Raw genomic sequence first — 20,539 nt, 5'->3', positions numbered from 1 at the left:
ATCAGCAGGGGAGCCCCCCAAAAAAGTCCCTCACTGTATTACATCTTCACAAAGAGTACTTACAAGCATTGTTACAGTATGAGGTTGTCAACATCCTTGAAAAACAACTGACTGTACAATTGATAACAATTAATGACAGTCACCTTCCTCCCAAGCTAATTTAACTAGCTGATTCAAGTCAAACATCTAAATAAACCAAGTAAAATTTCCTATCCCTGGGTTAATTAATTTAACAAAATGTAAATTTAAAACATTTTACTCCATCAACATTATGGTAGCCTAAGGCCACCAAATAAGATGCTCCTCCAATTTTGTTAATCAAGAACTCCATTTCACATTCAGTAAAGTTTATCTTTTTTACAGTTTTTTTTTGTTGCCTTAGCCATTTCTCATTAAGAATCATTCATTGTCAATAGGTTAATTGAGAAGTTTATTGAGAAACCTGACAAAATATGGGCGTTTCAACAACCATATAAGGTAAAATACGGGAGTTGATGGGGTGTGGACAACAAACTTGTTCACGTGCGTACAATCACAAGTTAGTGGAATCTATGAAGACAAACGTGATATCGGTCGCATACGCAGTGTTCATAACAATTGCGTACAACGTTGTGTACAGAGTTTTCCAGTTTTCTCTGTGGAGTAAGGACCCACAAATCACTGAAACAAATAGGATGGCTGATTGAGTGTGTGTGTATGTTAAGGTTCCAGTTTCAATGCACATAGTTAGCACACAGAGTAATTACCAATTAAATGCTTGATTTTCAGGCTCCCCCAACAGCGCAGACAAATTAAACTTAGTCTAAAGGATTTAAATAACTATTTAACCTATAGTAAACAATGTACTATAATACAATCTAGTATATTAAAAAAAAAATTACATATTTTTATAGAATAATTTGTGTGTATGTGTGAGAGAGAGTGAGAGCAAGAGACAGAGAAAAAGAGAGAGAAACAAAGTTTTATTTTAACCCTCCAATTGTGAAATTCGTTCTCAAGTTTAGATGTGTGAAACAAACCTTCCTTTTTTTCTGATAAAAACAAGGCTTCATTAGATCCTCAACAATGGCCTACTCAATACAATTAAACATGTTTAATCGTTTTTTTATGCCTATAAAATAAAGTGTGTGGTGTATCTGTGTGTTATGGGTCAAATTTGACCCGGTAGTAATTATGGGTTGTTTATACAGAGAAATACATAGTAATTGTTGCCGAACCATCATAAATTACCAAAATAGCAAACAAAAATTATAGTAATACAATCCTATAATGATAGTATATTGATAGTGTCATATCAAAATTATGTTTCATGCCACAAAAGCATATTGACTTGAATTAAATTGAGGCATGCAGCAATTATGATCCAACACACACCACTCTCTCTTGCATGCACACACAAGACATTACCCCTTTCATCTGTCACTTTCTATACTTTTATGTTATTATTATTATGGGAACAACTTGCTGATGTTTTGCCTGTGAGGGAGGGGTTACACAAGTCACTATAAGAGGAGAAGAGATAAATTGCTATAAGACACGTTAGAGGCCTTACCCACATCTCATTATGAAGCCGCATCTGCAGTTGTCTACTTGAGAAATATATACTACAGCCTATAGAAAATATTATTATTGACATGAGTGTGGGAATAGTTGGAGGAAGATTAACACATGCTATTCCCAGGCTTACATGGGGTTGCTTATACTTGATGTGGTACACAATGAGGCCACTTCTTCTATTTTATTAATAATTTTGTTTATCATTAGTTTCTCATGGTTTTATAATACAATTATGTACATCATAACAAATAAAATAAATACATTGTGCCTAACTTAAACAAAAAAGATTTGCACATAGTAAGTTATATGTGGTCTAGGGTCCATAAAATAGAAACACTAAGTATATTTATTGTGGTTATGGGTGAAAAATAAGTTACTTACCAGATAAAACATTTCATTGGATGATAATCTTGTTTTTTTCAGTGCTTGTTAATTCAAACATTGTTCAGATTTGACCCACGAACCCCAAGGGTGTAAACCCTTTTCACACGCAATATTAGATTTTGTCTGATCTACTATAACACAATAAATCAGGCAAAATCTGTAGTACTACAAAACTACTAAAGGAAAAATGAAACCCCAGACACATTACTAGTCAAATTGTGCTGATTAGTAATTGGGTGTGCTCAAGCCTTCGTCGAGTACAACCATTGTTCTTTCTCATATATATTTATTGGGTGTGCTCAAGCCTTCTGTGAGCACAACCATTGTTTTCTCACATATACGGACGCTATAGAACACATTCATTGACAGAGCCAGAGATACAGATAGATTGCCAGAGCTACATAGACAGAGATAGATACAGATGTGAGAGTAGGTGTACACAAGCACATACTTCTCTAGTTTTACCAGCCTTCAAATGTGGCCATCCCTTTCCCGGTTGCAAAAGCATGTTCCAAAACCTTAGCCGCCAGCCTACATTATCAAATAATAATGTATTCATTTAGTATATACTTCCACTAAAACGGGATGTGGGTTGCGATCTCACTCTCGGAATGAGGGGCAGCGCTCTTACCACGAGGCCATACTCAACCTAGCTGTCAGTGTGATTAATGCTATCAGAACCTAGAAATATATGTTATGAATGTACAGTAGCAAAGACGTTATGTTGTTTATAATACAACAAGATATATGATATCATATTTTTGACACTTGCACATCGAAATATTTGTCACAAAACCTTTTATTTATCAAATTCAGATGTCAGATGGCTGAGCGGTTAGGGAATCGGGCTATTAATCAGAAGGTTGCCGGTTCGATTCTGGCCGTGCAAAATTACGTTGTGTACGTCACTCGATTCCTTCAATCTCTCGATACAGTCGCCATACCATGAACTGACCAGCAGATGTCCCTATGGAGAAGATGTATCAAACGCTTCGAGAAAGGGATACTTTTTTGACACAATTGTTTCAAATAGCTCCTTGCTTCAGAAAGCTTTGTTTCCCCCATCACTACTAATTATAGACGTAGTATATGTTTTATCTAAAGTATAATGATTCCCATGTACACATAAGTACACATGTACGAAATAATGACTATCACTCAGTGCCTAGCACAATATCTTATAGAAAGTAACAATCACATTAATCATGTGATGCATAAGACTCCTGTTCTAACATATGCATATTTACGAAATAAATTGGAAATATCCTTTTGTCCGTTCGTTTACTCTTCTTCACCACGTTCCTCCTTTCTCTCGCAGCCTTCCGCTCTCCTCCCTTTCCAATCCCAATCCCACACTATTAGAGGCGGGATTAATCTTAATAACACCCAATTAGACCGACTCCACAAACTTGATAGCACAACCCACATGTTCTGCAGGTACATTACTCACAAACTTAACTACCAGGCTTAAAGATCCCATGAAATGCTGTTTTTTTGATGCTTTTATATAGGCCTTAGTGGTCCCCTAATACTGTATCTGAAGTCTCTTTCCCGGAATTCAGCCTAGGTGCAGAATTACAGGCACGACGAGCAGTCCTACAATGAGCTTTCCTCAGGACGTGCCGTTTCTGTGTCTGTAGTTTTAAATGCTATGAGGAAGAAAGAGGCGGGGCTAACTGCCATGCTTTGGTCGTTTGAAAGCCATGATGTCTCAAGGAAAAACCAATGTCGCGTTCGCACGGTCGTAGCTCATTTTTTCATTGGTGGGCCAAATTCTCTGTGCGGGCAAAGCAGAGAAAGGGGAGGTAACGCTCGGTTTTGAAAATCCCCCTATTGTGACGTCACAATAGGGAGATTTTCAAAACCGAGTGTTTGAGCTCTCATTTTCTCAAAGGCGGAGAAGAATACCCAGGGCTTGGTTTACACCTATCGAAATTTCTAGCCACTGGGGGACCAAAGGCAGGCTAGGGGAACTCATATTAATGTTAAATAACCTCCTAAAGTGAAGTTTTCATGTCATGGGATCTTTAACTCTTTAAGGAACATAAACAATTATTTCTCAATCAAACAAGAAACGAAACCAAAAGAAACCAAATTGTTTATATTCGTAATAGACCCTTCTTAGAATAATAAAACCCATCCAAAAATAAAATTATAATACTAAGAACCCTAGCCGGGTTACACTTTTTTTTGCAATTTGAGTGAGAGTGCATTGTTTTGACGTTAGCCTCAGAGTTAGACTTGGGTCGCTCACTGGCAGTGTGTAAACAATTTTGTGTTTCACACAATTCTACTCCAAAAACGCCAGGGAGGACTGCTTTTTGTAGACACGAGCTTGCTGAAGATGGCCAGTATCTAGGATTTTTCAAAGCAAGCCTGTTTCATTTGTTATAGCCAGGCTAGTTTGGCCCGTTTCACTGGTTGGTCAGATGTGTATATTGACCAGTTTAGAGCTAAATACTCTTGCCAGAGCCTGGAATCAAACCCGTGTTTTGAGTGACTTTGCATGGGCCTCCATCAGGTCAACACATTTGGAGTCAAGTTCAAATAATGCCACTGCATTTCACAGTCAAAACTGTAGTTTATATCAAGTGTAGGTGGAAAAAGCTTAATTTTTCACTAACACATGGACCTTTTCTTCACTTTTACAGGTCTGGAGGGTCATGCAGAGGCCTGCTCAACAGAGTACAACAGAGGATGCTGAGAGCAACAACAGAGGATGCTGAGAGCAACACAGACCCCTTGCTGGACTACCCCTCTCTAGCTGGACAGCGTCTCTTTAGCCCTGACCCCAAGACAGCTTTATCCAGCTGGCCTGCCCTGCCTGCCTGCCTGCCAGCCCTCCAGAGTCAGACAGTCACTCCACAGACACAGTAGCTCTGCAGACTGCTTTTTTGAAGACATTGATGAGGACAAACAAACATTTTGAACTTTGATAAAGGTCTAAATGTTTACTCCTTTCCATGTCCCAGCATGCCAAGCTGGTGCCTTTTAGTGTCTTTAGTGATGAAACCAGCCCAAGTGATAGACTTTTGACCTGTCTGACATGACATCTATCATCTGAATAAAAACCACCAAAGAGAAGTAGAGAAGCTTCTTCGATGATTTGTGCTCTACATCTTTCTCCTGAACATCCGTCTCACCCTCCTCTTCCAAAAGCGGTTCCCCTTTCGCAAACATGAAGTAGTTTTGCTCTCTTGTTGTCCAACTCTCGATCTTCTACAATATAAATTGTTATAATATTTTGCCATTTTGCGGAGGAACCCGCATCGCTGCTTGCAGCTATATTTAGGGTTCCTCCGTTATGAGAACCCTATTGTTATTGGTGGTATTATTATGGTTGTCCTCTGGGAGTCAATGGCAGCCCCTAGACCAGTAGCATAAAAAGTTGTGAAATTTGGCATGTTGAAACTGCAGAGCATTAGTACCACTACCATACAAAACATGGGCCATGTGAGACAATAGGTGGCGCTACAGGCGACGCCCCAATATGTCCATTTTTAAAGTGATGCAATTTGCAGGCCATAAATCCCAACATTCTGAAATTCATTACATATGCCTTATTTCTCATGAGGAACAAAAAGCCTCAAGAACCTATAACGGCCGCCCAATTGGATTTTTCTCCTACAATTTTTGTCCAATCTTCCCCAGAATTGGCACGTATCATCGTCAGAGCAACCCTCACAGAAGTTATATATGGATTTTGCTTTTCAAAACCGCTTGTCCGGTAGAGCCAATAAAAATCGGCAGCAAAGCAACCAAACAGGAAGTTGGGTCATATCTCAGCAAATCTTTGAGATATCAACACCAAACTTGGTACTTGGTCACGAGGAAGTGACATACCAAGGACTGAAGGAAATAAAGGAAATGTAATTTATTGCTAACGCTAAAATAATGATTTACACATCCGCCGGGTAAAATATATACTCTGATTAAATCAAAAGTTCATATGAAGACTATTGAGAATGTTTAGTACATAAAAAGTTTTATGTAAGATGAAAAGTATATTTATTGTGAATATTAGAAATATGCATGCTTGGCTAATTGCTAGGGCTTTTTCCCCAAATCCTCTGTCCCTCTTTTCCTCAGCGCGCGTGCTCCAAATTCTCACACACACATTCTGTTCCCTTGACACACGCGCAAGCTTGGTAAGACGCACACACATTTAAGGGTTTCTGTAAAGGGTGGGCTGACCAAGCATCCACCTTCACTCATTGGCCTAGTAGCCATTTTGGACTAGTAGCCATTCTGTGGCTAGTTTGGTCACAGCTAATTCTACTGTTAAAAGAAACAGAAGGTCTTCTTCTTCAGAACTATAAAGTTGAATCAACCAAACACAGCTTGGTCATTTTATCTTCTTCTTTGGCACAATTAAACTAAGGACTACACTTTTAAGAAAGCATGACCAAAGCAATTTGGTTAGGGAGGGTTCCTCCATAGAGTTGGTGACATAGAATTTCAGACAATAACTTAAACATAGTCTTGCCTGTGCTAATGGTTGTCGAAACTCATTGCTCTGAGTTGGTGCATGTCAATTTAGGCAGAAGTCCATGAGTGGTGACATTTGACAACCTCAAACAGCATGCCCAGCTGCCACTGGGCCTAATGAAAAGGCTCTTGTCTTGATTTGTAATGCTAGGGGAGGATCTAGACCATGGGGTGCCAAGCTGGGGCCAGTTGTACTGTTAGAAAGGCCAATTACTTTAAACATTATTGTTGTCATATAGTTTTCTTCCCAGCATTGCAGGCACTAACAGGCAAAAGCAGTGGTCCCCAGAAATGTTTCATAGGAGTGGCGAAAAAAAGAAGCAGAACAGTGCAACACCCTCCCACTACCATTATCTCTAATTCACTCTCCTGACTCTCATCTGTGTTGTATATCTGTAACTGCTATAGTATGGGCCTACATGAAAGTTTCACAGTCAAAGTGTAGTAGTGCAGAATACAGGAATTGGGAAACGGGTGCTGATGTGGAAATTCCCCCAAAACTGTGCAGAATGGGCAGAAAATATTAGATATTAGATTGTATCAAGGACCAATTGGAGAAGAGGCCAAAGGATATTTACAATTGTAGTAGGCCATTGATATGTTTTAAATGTTCAGGGGTGTAATTTGTTGGACAAGAAGCCCCAACCCCCCACTCCAGAGATAATTGATGACAGAGAGGTGCTGACATTAAGTTAAACATAGTCATGCGCTATGAGTAGAGTAGAAAATAGAGACAACATGTGTAAATGGATGTTGAAACTCAGTGCTCTGAGTTGGTGCATGTCAGTTTAGGAAAAAGTAGGCTAGTTGGATTTAGTTTAGTTGGATTTGACATTTAACAGACATTTAATTCATTTAGCAAGTTATTTGACTCATAACACAGTACATACAGTATGGTGTAAAAAACTGCAGTCAGATTTGCTGAAATTGCCAGCTTGGATGTTATCTTTACATATAGATGGGTTCTTGTGTTTACAAACAATGAGGATGCGCACGCAGTACCATTTCACTTTTACTGTATATGTTCCCACCACCCCCCCTTTCTGAATAAAGTTTGATTGATCTGATTTGTTGATTTCTATTGCTATGAAACCCAGTTTAGCCAAGCTAACTAACATTGAATAGTAATGTAAGCTAGCTAAAAACAATCACTAACAAAACATGAATAGAAATAGCTTGCTATTCAGGCAGAACTGTGTTCCATCAACGTAGATTAAGGAAAAGACAGACTTATTTCGACAAGTCTCGCTTACTTCAGCAAGAGTTCCGTTCCATTAAGGTGGCTTATTCTAAGCCACCTTCTAGCTAAGTAACCAAGGAAACTTATAACTCTGAACTAGCCTGCTCCGTGTCAGGCTAAAAGTCGAGCTAATTTAAGATGGCGGAAACAGAATCTCAAAAGACAGTTCCGTCAAGTGAATTCCGATCCGCAAAGCACTTTTGTTCCGTCCGTGCGTCCCATAAGTGCAGACTTTTTTTCTCACAAGCGCGTCACGAGCATCTTGTCATATTACGCAGTCGGAAGACAGCTAGATAAAAGGTGCGTTTGACATGGACTGCGGCTGCATGAAACGACCGGCGAGAGTAGCCGCTTGCAGTCGGGGAGGAGTTGAAAACGGCTCTGTGAAGTCGGACATTCCAGCTTCTCGTGGTTTGCTGCGTTGACGTCAGTCACGGCCGATTAAGCGCTGTTTGCTTACTTTACTTTATTTATAATTAAACGTAGTCTTTCCGTTAGTGAAGAGGCGGATTAAAACCCTTTTTTCAACAAATCTTTAATTCAATTTGGTCCGGATTTGCGCATTGGCGAAACTGAAGGTGTCAGAATAATTACAAAACACGCGTCAAAGTTGTGTGTGAGTGTGGCCAATCATGAAATAGCTGTGTTGTCATTAGAACCTGTGCAGTTGCTCTTGAGAAAATGCGCTCGGCTACACAGCCGGCAGTTCTCGAATCAATCTTACGGTACTTTGATGGCTATGTCACAGTGACCTAGCCTCGCCGTCTCAAGTCGGACAAAAAGTCTAACCAGAATTCACTGTTTCAAGTCAGCGGCCTGCAGCCGGCTGCAGCGCTGCATGAAGTCAGTCCATGTCGAACACACCTAAATAATGTAGCGTCAGCGCCCTTGGGTACAGCCGTGCGAGGGATTTCAGTTGTTGTGTTCGTTCAGTTAAATGTGTGTAATGTTATTGTTTGTTAGTTAAGATAATCCTGTTGGTCACCCTGATTGTGCATGTTGTGTAGTTTAATGGGATCAGAGAGTCTGACCTTGTAAAAGTATTGTCAGGCTGTTGTACCATCACAAGGTACACTTGCAAGCAGCTGAACATTAGCTCTACCTTGGTCCAGTTGCACGCATGACTCTTGTCAGTTGTGTTTTGACTGAGATTCTAGAGAGAGGTTAATTCAGGGAGAGTTCCAATATCCATGGTTTTCTAACCAGTCTCAGGGAACTTTGAAAACAGTGTCGCTGTGTGTGGTATGTTTTTTGGGCTAAACCTCATGCGGCCGCCACATTTATGCCTTGGCGTGACCTGCGATGGGAAAGAGGGAAACAGCATGGATGGGGAAAGTGTGTGGGCAGAGCAAGCAGTAGTAGTACATAACCTACACACACTTCCTTTAGTAAAGTGTATCCTCACTTTCATGAAGTTATTATTGTAGTCAAAGCTTTTAAAGAATGGATCTCTGCATGATGAGCTTACTGTGTGTACATTGTGACTGCCATCTTGACTGTAAGTAACCAGAGTTTGTTTCACATATTGTGTTTAGCTAAAACTTGAGACAGCAGTTATACAGGTCAATAAGTAGCTAGCGATCGAGTTTCAGGGTACTTGCCGCCGCCGTGCAGACCCTGCTTTGTTTACATAATTAGGGAGTTAGGTGGCTGAGCGGTTAGAGAATCGGGCTAGTAATCAGAAGGTTGCTGGTTCGATTCCTGGCCGTGTCAAATGACGTTGTGTCCTTGGGCAAGGCACGTCACCCTACTTGCCTCGGGGGAATGTCCTTGTACTTAGTGTAAGTCGCTCTGGATAAGAGCGTCTGCTAAATGACTAAATGTAAATTAGGGTCGTTGTCAGCTGAGCCTTAGCATATTTAAGGTGGCTAGCACTGCAGTGGCAGCCTCGTCTGGCAGCCTCGGCGCACGAAGACTTGGTCGAATAAAGACAGGGACATGGATCCGCCCAGAGAACACAACTCCAGCTGCTCTCTCCGTCAACCACTCGTTTTTTCACTCACCCCACTCAACCGGGCGAGGTGGTGGGACAGGTTTGCTTCTTTCCCCACATATTAAATACACATTCACCCCACTCTCTGTCACCGCGAAATCATTTGAACACCATTATGTGATGCTAACTGATCCTATCAAAGCACTCTTAGTTGTCCTCTATCGCCCACCAGGGCCGCTATCCGACTTTGTGGAAGAGCTGGGGCCTCATGTATAAACGTTGCGTATGCACGAAAAGCTTGCGTACGCTGATTTTCACGCACTGTGATGTCTAAAATTTACTTGACGTGAGAATGTGCGGGCCGTCCGCAAAGTCTTGTCTGGCTCTGTAACGTGGCAAATTCTAACTGAAAAGTGCCGAAACTCACCAAACATAACAAAATAAAGTTTCCACTACAGTTACTCTCATATGTCTATGACGTTGACTATTCAAAAAACATAAAAATAAAAGTTTGATCATTAATGTGGATGATCACATCAAAATGCCTAAACCCAAACGGGAAATGCTATATATATATATAGGCTACTGTTTAATCCGCCACCACAACTTCTGTTAAACTTGAGGGTGTCAAATGAACGACAAAATCACTCAGGAAATGCATGTCACGCTAACCCTATAGCTGCCATGCTGTTACGATGCGCCACCACTCATTTCTTAATTGAGTTTTACATCTGACCATTTCTTCTTAATTTCTGCCATGGTCCGGTTCTCCCCCACAGCATCTACGGCCCTATAATAATACTTTTATTTGTAATGCACTTCATATTTAGCTAAATCTCCAAGTGCTACAGGTTAAAAACAAGAAAGGGCGCAAATAGTGACAGTTTTACACTCCGCCGACTTTCTTTTGTAGCCTGATGACAGGCCGCCAAACAGGACACATTTTCTGGCCTCCACCTCTGTTGTTAGAACCTCGATCTCAGTCTGTGAAATTGTTCTTTTTTGCGTGTTGTGTTCACAGCTTTGAAAACAGCAACAGGACTTGAGGAATAAACTAACTTTAGCCCGGTAGTTCTCAACCCTTGGGGCCAGTTGTTCATAAGTGATCTGATCGGATTTTGGCTATTGGTTTAAAAAATGGGTTGTTAAAAATTAAAAAAGGATTCTACTTTTTAGTAGGACTGGGATACCTTTGCTAAAATAAAACAATATCATTCTGATCCCAGCAGAAGGGTGGATTCAGGGTGGATTTCAGGAACAAAATTTTATAAAACTTGAAATTGGTCAAATATAACTATATTTGTAGCATGTAGTACATACACATTTATGTATATGAAAGAGCAGAAGTACAGATTAATCTGGCAGAGGAACAAATCACTCTTCCCCAACTTCAGCAAACCAAAGCCAGACTTCAGATTTGCCTCCTAAAAGGAGAACTTCAAAAAGGGGGGTCAGATGGCTGAGCGGTTAGGGAATCGGGCTATTAATCAGATGGTTGCCGGTTTGATTCCCAGCCGTGCGTAATGATGTTGTGTCCTTGGGCAAGGCACTTTAACCTACTTGCCTTGGGGAGAATGTCCCTGTACTTACTGTAAGTCGCTCTGAATAAGAGTGTCTGCTAAATGACTAAATGTAAATGTAAGCCTATCAGTTAAGAAATGTGTGTGGCAAAGTTATTTTGAAGTAATTTATAAATGTTGTTCAAGATGTGAACACAAAAACATTATTAGCCCACATCAAGTCCAAACCATGGCCTTCTGCAGTCTTTGGAATTCATACATAACCTACATCCAAATACAATTTTAAATTGCTGCCACGTTCTTCTTTTGGCCATTATTCTCAACCTCCTGTTGAGAATATCGGCCAATGATTACTGTCAGAACGGTTTCAGACAGCTCATCAAATTACGCTAATTATCAGTAGGCCTAAATGCATTAGTTATGTTAAGTAGATTTGGTAGGCCTACAATTTACTCATTTAAACAGTCAACTAGGGCTGTCCCCACTCAGTCGACTAGTCGATTTTCTGCTCGATGTGCTCTTGGTCGACTAAGATTTTTTTAGTCGAGCTGCCGTATGTCAGTGTGAGATCTGATTCCCGCTTGTGTCATCATTGCTGAATTAACAAAATGTTCTACAGAAATTGTAGATTATATTATTTAAGACAAATAAAGCAACTCTAAAAATTTAAAAGAAAAGTTGTTACTGTTTTCCCTTTCGTTAATCTGCGCTTTGTTTTGGTTTGGTATTTTGCACACGGCACGAGCACAATTGGCTGCCGAACCACAAACTCTGCCATAGCCTACTTTGTCGGTGTTATTAGTCAAAATGGCAAAGAAATCTGTGATATGGCAGCATTTCATTAAAGTACATTTACATTTACAAAGTACCGGGTGACTCGAAAAACGTTGAATGCAAACTCTGCCAACAACGGTTTATTTTTCATAGTTCGATGTCGAATATGATGTAGCCTACCACCTGAAAACGTAAGTTGGCCTAGCCCTACTTTGCTCATGCTAACGCGCTGGGTTGAAAAATGAATATGCCTATTATAAGAATCCAAATCGAATGGCATTATCTTCTCCGGCCAAGACAACAAAATCTTTCTCTGTTGCACCGTTCCCCACTCAGCTTCTACATAAGTTCGCATGCTGCAAGTTTTCAGGCAGTGATAAGCGCGCTCTGATGATTTGCATGTTAAACAAACAATATTTGTAATTTGTAGTACATTGTAAGAGATACTAAATACTATCGGCATTCGGTTACAACAGGAGTGGTGATACGAGTCTTATTATTAGTAGGCTATTAGCGGCTGAATCTGCAATGTCCAGCAGCCATTGAGTCAGATCGGGAAAATGTTTGTACGTTTTTTTTGTGTGTGAAAAAAAAAGCGTTTCAAATTTTGATTAGTCGATTTTCAGACGTTTTAGTCGAGTCTTGTTCGACCCAAGAAAATCTTAGTCGGGGACAGCCCTACAGTCAACAATGTTTTGCCAGATCGTCTCCCTCGCCCTGTTAATTGCGGCAATATTGAAATTTTTGTGGATAACTCAAAAAATCCAGCTACTTAAAATAAAACTGCTCTGCTGGTTTACGCTCTGCTTTTTGCGACATAACTCTTATTTTCGACGATCGTCTGGTCTGGGCTGCTTCTGTTCTCCGTGTGCAAGCACGATCTAAGCTTATTTAGGTCTAGCTTGAGATAGCGTTGCTTGCATGTTTTAGATGTTTCTCTGCTCCAACACACCTGATTCAACTGAATGTGTGATTACCAGGCTTCTTATGAGCTTCATAACGACATAAGGTACATCCATCCGTCGGTATGCGTGAGTGTGAGTATGAATGGGTGAATGAGAGGCAAAATTGTAAAGCGCTTTGGGTGCCGGTAAGGTATAAAAATGCGCTATATAAATGTCGTCCATTTTTACCATTTACCATTAAAGGTCCGTTTGGACAAATCTCTTTGTCCAGAGTTTCTCTGGAGTAAGGAGAGGCTGAGGAAGATTGGCCGATTAGCTGATCCTTCCCCGCCTTAAAGGTCCCATGACATGACATTTTCACTTTAGGAGGTTATACTCATATATTAATATGAGTTCCCCTAGCCTGCCTTTGGTCCCCCAGTGGCTAGAAATTTCGATAGGTGTAAGCCAAGCCCTGGGTATTCTTCTCCACCTTTGAGAAAATGAAAGCTCAAACGCTCGGTTTTTAAAATGTTCCTATTATGACGTCATAATAGGGAAGGTTACCTCCCCTTTCTCTGCTTTCTCTGCACAGAGAATTTGGCCCACCAATGAGAAAATGAGCTACGACTGTGCGAGCGCTATATTGTTTTTTCCTCGAGACATCATGACTCGCAAACAACCGAAGAATGACAGTTAGCCCCGCCTCTTTCTTCCTCATAGCATTTAAAGCTACAGACACAGAAACGGCACGTCCTGAGGAAAGCTCATTGTGGGACTGCTGGTAGTGGCTGTAATTCTGCACCAAGGATGAATTTCGGGAAAGAGACTTCAGATACAGTATTTGGGGACCACTAAGGCCTATATAAAAGCATCCAAAAACAGTGTGTCATGGGATTTTTTTTACTATAATAAAACTCCTTTGGATTTCTTATCTACAGTATGAGGCAGCAATAAGAAACAGGAGAAAGACATCTCTTGGTTATGGTGTCTTAAAAGGAAAGAGGACAACAAATTTAGAGGCAAAATGTCATTTCATATCCACCGTCTCTGTATATGTAGGTCAGAAGCAACTAAGATGCCAAGAAACATTGTGTGTGTGTGTGTGTGTTTGAATTGTTGTCTGTATCTGAGGCTCTAATCCCCCAGGGCCCACCATAAAACAAACCAATTTTCACACCCTGCCCCCCTCCCTGTCACACCCCTTCCATCCACCCCAAAAAATAAGATTAGATTTGCTGCCAAAACATAATACTGTTAACCTTTGGCCCTTCAAGCTCACCTGAGATACACAAAAAGATACATACCCTAATAAACTTAACATATTCGTACACACTGATAGGTCTGACATTTGTGCTTCTGGCACTGGGCATATAAACTTTAATCTGAAGATAGTGATTGTAGAGTGGGTTTCTGAGAGCAGGAAGGACTTAAGGTCAGCAGGTGGTTGATTTCTTGCTCACAAAAAAAACGAATAGAATGTTGAGCGGGGTTGGCGTTGCTGAACATTGTTGACTTATGACGCCAGCCATGGGTTTCCCTGGTAATTCCCGGGTCTTGGAAAGCCAATAGGGCTAATTTCTCTTCCCACCCCCATGCCCTGCCATCCCTACCCAACACCTAGAAACAAATAGTCATGCTGATGGATGAAAAAACTGTTTAGTCAAATGGAATTTCACGATAGCACAGAGAGAAAAACACTGAAATGCTGTGCCATTGTCATCTACTGTTACATCTCCTAAATGCAACTAGTCAACAGGTCCCTTTTGTAGAATGTTTAAAGACCAGTTCCTTTAGTACTTCCCTTCCACACAGTTTTGTGTATGATAATGCATTACATTGCATCGCAAATGTATTGTACAACACTGTATTGTGTAATATTGTATTGTATAACACTGTATTATGATGTACTATATTGTTCGGCATCACAATGTCGTGTTCATAATGTCTTGTGTGGCATTACAATTTTACATTTTACACAAGGAGTACATCCGACTGATTGGTTGAGAGCAATCATTGTATAAGGACCACAGCATTAACTATGAGAGTAATAGTTCATACCCTACAGTATAGCTTCAAAATAAAATTGCATCCTACTATATTACATTTCTGGCTAGACTTACGACAGTGTCCTCTCCAGCCGGCTGCCCACAGAGCCAATGATCTCCCCCAGAGTGCAGAACATCTGACCCAGGAAGTCCTGGAGACAGAACACAGATGATACATTAGCTACACAGGGGTTTCATACACGTCACTAGGTACAATAGTTCCAAGGGCAGTTTATGGTAATATATTATGTAATAAGAATCTGAAGAATAAATGAAGAGTATAATTTGTTCAGTAAATGTCTGACTGCAGACAACCATTTTTAAACGATAGTTTGTTGTGACCAACCTTCTGCTCATCCAGTCAGGTTGGCCAAAAGTAGAGAGAAATACAAATGTTAAACAGAAAGCTGTCATGACACCACCAAAAAAAAGAAAATATTACTCAACAGAACTGTCCTTGTGATAGGAAATATATGTAGATGTTTGGATTTAGGATTTTAATTGAACCACACAAACAGGAGTGACAGAAAAGACAGTTACACTTTACAAGGTACAGCTTACGTGTTTGGAAATGTTAGAACTTCTGGTGTCCACATTGTACCTGTGTGAGAGAAAAAGGTTTTGATTCAGATGTACTTCTCTACTTTTTTTCTTTCAAATAATTGCACTTGCTCAGATAACCACTACAAATTCCAGACATATAAACACAGAATAATAAAACTGCAAATTTGGACATACTATATTCAGTTGCAATCAACAATATTCAACCCCCTCACCTCCAGACATTATAGTGATGTGGATGAAAGAATGACAATAAATGATTTTTAAAAAAATCATTAAACAACAAATATGTATTGATACATATGGGTTATTTTGAGAACAGAAGTTGACTTAACCTTGAAGTTCAAATGAAAGATTTTACTCTTAACACATGTGCATGTGCAGTATTATTCAACCCCCAGCTTCAGTACTTTGTGGGGTATCCTTTAGCTTGTGCTGACAAGTTTCTTACATCTCTCTCATCATCTTTGCCCATTCTTCACGTGCAAAAGCCTCTAGCTGAGTGATGTTTGATGGCTTCTGTGCTGCAACTGCCTTCTTTAAACCCAACCAAAGATTTTCAATCTGATTTAAATCTGGTGACTGAGAAGGCCACTCCAGGATCTTTTTCTCAACCAAGCTTTGGTTGATTTGGAGGTGTGCTTGGGATTATTGTCTTGCTGGGGCCCGTTCTCCGTACGTCGCTTATTACATCCGTGCTAATCATGATCTGGCTAATTCGGTTCTTCCAACACCCTTGTTGTTTATGATTAGTATAGCTGGATTGAGTTATGCGTTGGTCTAAAAGGGGGTATGTATCAATAGTAGAAACCTTGATCAGCAACGCTGCTATTGGCTGCTCACATAAGTCTATGGCTGCTCACCATGGCCAAAAAAAGCACCCTGTGTTTTCCGCAACAGAGCCAAACAGAGCAAGAGCTTGCTCGAAGGTTACTCCAAATTGGAAGATTTAATCAAAACGGCAGGGAACGCCTCAAAGTCTGCAAAATCCAGGAGGGCTGGCAAAAAGTAGCAGACAAATTAAATGTAGTGACCAAGTTAGATGTTTTTTCGCTTATTACAGTAGGCTAGGCCTATTTGTCTTTGTATTTTCTTATTTTCATAATTACTTTGTTTATCATCTAATGTCATATAATTTAATGTGGTTCCAACAAATGAATGATGTAAATGACACCCTCACGAGAAAACCGATATACTCAAAAAGTATAATAGCCTGTCTCGCTGTGCTAATTGGATCTGTCTATCACGCAATGTGCGATTAATATTAAATTCTGCTAATTATTTTTGCACTTTCTGCAACAGGTTGTTGTCGTAAAAACTGACAAGACATGGCTGTGACAGACTTCCTGTATCACCTCTGCTTGTAAAGCCGCAATCAAATCTTGTTTACATAAAATAAGCCTGCTCCCGAGCAGGTTTAAGCTACGGACCTGTTGCTATGACAGAATCTCCACTCCTCGCTCACGCTTGTTCACCCCTCCGCTCCCCCGCTCAAGGCCACACCAGGCCGCTCCGCTCATTATCGCTCAGCGCTCAACGCAGATTGCATCCCGCTCCACTCAAATCGCCCTCCCACTCGCTCCAAAAAAGGAAAAAAATCTGCATGTATTTAACTTTTAGCTTAAACCGCAGCCCAAAAAACATTTTTCAAATAGAAATGATTTATTTCAAATGACAAATTAGCCCTTCGTAAAAAGGAATATAAAACAAAAAGTGAAGACAAAACAAATTTGTGTTTGAATATTTACTTTTTTACAAATTACCATATTTTGCTAACCTTTTGCTTTCTTCTCAGTGTGTTCACGTAGCACACTTTCGTGTTTGAGAGAGGTGTCTTTTTAGATTCCAAAATGAATATTTACTGACTGAAACAATGTCACCACATTCTTTTTCTTGTACCACATTATCGTTGTTAGTCAGTTACCTTAACTGGGAGATAACTGTCCTGACACTGAGGACTGAGTGTCCTTAATCTGTTATTCCTTATTCTGTTTTGTACAGTTTTATATATCATATTTCATATTTTTCATTACGATTGTTTTTATGGTTGATCAGTGTTTTCATTTGTGGAAGAATGAATGAATGAAGTTTCTTCAGAGCGTAATAGGATTTTGGTTGCACGGTTCGACACGTGATTGTTCTACACCCCCCCCCCCCCCCAGGTTAATGTAATAGCCTAGTTTAATAACTAATGTAATATTGCACATATTTTCGTACTATTTCCCCTAAAGCAATAAGGTTAGGCTACTTAGAGACCTTCCACTCATAAAGTATGTTCTAAATGGCATAAATGCTGCCAATTATTAATTGACGTATTAATAATTGATGTTGGTCAGTAGCCTATCGATTAAGGTACTCGAAAGCATGTACACTGTCTGCTTCATTTGAGCTTGATAGGCTAAGCATTCTCTAGCAAATAATAACAATAAACACACTATTTATTAATTAAAACTACTTCTGCATAGTAATGCACCGAAAATACAAACGTAAGCAAAGGCAGCAATCGCTATCGAATCAACAGACATGTGCAATTTAGCTAGCAGGGGAATAATACAGATCACCAGTTAACTTAATTTAAATGAGCAAGAATATAGACTAATACAATAACAGGCTTAAATTAACTGACAAGTTAGCTATACGACTTCTCAAAGATGCACAATCTCAACTGCGGTGTGAAGCGCGTATCCATGCTATTCTCCGACATGCACTATAACAATCACATAGACGTCCTAAAATTTTGTACAGCCCTATTTCTGATACCATGGCGGCAGAATTGTAGTCGTGGCGGGCCGCCACGACAAAATAAACATAGGAAACACTAACGTGCAAGGTCCCATCCTCTATTTGACAACCATATCCATCCATGTTGACAAAAAGCAGCTACCTTATTGGTGTAGAAGGATCAGGTGTCGAACCGTGCCACCAAAATCCTATTACGCTCTGAAGAAACCAGTTCTGCATAAAACATAGACGCATCGACAATCGACTGGAATTTCAGCGACAAACTTTTTTTTGGTAGCTTAGCAGGACTCGTTCTTTTTTATGAGCTAAAGATTGTGTAGATGCCAGACTGTGGAGCGGGTTGAAACGATAACAGGGTTCACCTTATGGCCTATTTTTCCATAATTCCAACTCACCTTGAATACCTTTACATTTAGCAGACGCTCTTATCCAGAGCGACTTACAGTAAGTACAGGGACATGCCCCCCGAGGCAAGTAGGGTGAAGTGCCTTGCCCAAGGACACAAAGTAATTTGCATGGCCGAGAATCGAACCGGCAACCTTATGATTAATAGCCCGATTCCCTAATCGCTCAGCCATCTGACCCCCCACCTTTATGGGTGGGGTTTGTATATGCATCATAGCTGAAGCAAATGAAGGGTCATTATAGAGTTCCCAAAGAGTCTGGTTGAATAATTGTGACAAAGCTATCCTAACAAAATATACAGTTACACACAAATACTACACCATGCATTTTCTGTGTTTACTTCTTTATGAGTAAAATAAAATAATCTGAAGAACTATCTTGTTCTTTGAAAAATCTTTAACTGATAAATCCTTAAAATCATTGGGGGGTTGAATATTTCAGATTGTAACTGTAAGTTGCTGTTGACAGATAGCACAGAAATACAATTTAAAAAACATATATACGTAAAACATATAACTAATAAATACATTACATTTGAAGAATAAATTACAATACATGCACTTTCAAGAGCAGAGTAAAGTGTGAAAATGAATCTACTGTAGATGAATAAGGTTGTGTGTATTAATGTCAATCATAGGACCCCACTTCACTTTTCCACATACTTGTGGGAAAAAATATATTTTGAAAGGGCTTTTGTTCGTTACTGACAAAAGATAAATCCACTTTCATGCACAATAACATTAAAAGGGAATACTATATTATTTTATTTACATTTCTCTCTCCCCCACATCCCTTTCCTGTCTGTCAAAAGTGTTTTTTTAGTCATCTGTGGAGGAAGGCATTGCACACTTAAAAGAAACAGCGACCTTGCCTTCACCTGATACATTTCCCCCAAACAACTGTCAGAGAGAGAGAGAGAGAGCTCTTCAATTTACCCAGAAGCCAAATGTTTCACTTGACAGTAATTGGGTGTGCCCATGTTATCAAATTGGACTGGTCACACAGGCCGTGAAGGGCTGCGAAGCGCCGCGATTACTCACGCTCTGCAGCGATCGTTTCGGCAGCTGGTATAATTTTTTCGCGAGACGCTTGCGAAATCGGCTGCAGGATGATAAAATACACCATAGTAGTTGATATATTTGAATAAAAAAACATGTTATTAAGATTTAACTACATTAATTGAAGACTACAGTGAACATTTTTTAAGTTGTAGACTTTATCATATTCTTTTTTTATATTACTTTGGAGGCCTACGAACTTTACCAATATTCACCATAATAAAACCTAACTAAACAATGTTGGTAACGAACGGCCATTCCATGTGGTTACCCTGATAAAAATGAATGAAAATAAACGGATTGATCTGTTGAGCCAGCATGCCCATAGTTGTTTTGTTTGCTTGAGAGAGACGAGTTGTCATGCGTTAAGGGGCGGCGCCAGAGAATTTTTAATGCAGGTGCTGAGGGGGTGCTATATCATTGACAGGGGGAGCTGCGCAATTATATATACATATATAAATACTATCATGGCCAGAGTGGGACCCATTTTCAGCGGGGGTGTAATGGCCAAAACCAGCCCATCCCCACCAGGGGCCGAGCCATACGTTGAACATTCGGGGTTTAACCCGAACCTAGGACCTGGTCAAGGTTTTTATGTGAGCTGAAATCGGAACTTCATATTAATGCGAGCGCGCATAGCGCTCGAGCGAGATTTTTTGCATTAGATTCAGTGCAAAATAGTTTTTTGAGCTTTATGTAATATAAACATTACGTTGGACTCATATTGTTATATTTTCCAGAAATTAAAACCCAAATTTTACCAGAAAGATTCAGGGCTTTTGAGAAAACATATTTTTCCTACCCTTGCAGGAACCTATGAAGTGACAGATCTTTCTTTTTTACCTGGCTTTTTTCAGTTCCTCCTGGCATCTATTTCCCATCCATTTTATTATTTTCGCATCAGCTTAATCTTGCTAACTCCCTCCACAACAATAAATGATGGTT

General features: G+C 39.9%; 1 protein-coding gene across 1 annotated transcript in view; it reads right to left on the bottom strand.

Annotated features, from left to right (window-relative positions):
- The window catches only part of cpne9 (copine family member IX), a 226,224-nt gene that overhangs the window by 142,761 nt on the left and 62,924 nt on the right, over positions 1 to 20,539 (bottom strand). Inside the window, 2 exon segments of the mRNA XM_062456646.1 lie at positions 14,904 to 14,980; positions 15,369 to 15,429. Coding sequence (XP_062312630.1) covers positions 14,904 to 14,980; positions 15,369 to 15,429 — 138 coding nt within the window.

Source organism: Osmerus eperlanus, chromosome 1 (assembly GCF_963692335.1).
Source record: "Osmerus eperlanus chromosome 1, fOsmEpe2.1, whole genome shotgun sequence".
Taxonomy (NCBI): Eukaryota; Metazoa; Chordata; class Actinopteri; order Osmeriformes; family Osmeridae; genus Osmerus; species Osmerus eperlanus.
The sequence above is the reverse complement of the archived record's forward strand: the minus strand, read 5'-3'. Positions and strand labels throughout refer to the sequence as shown.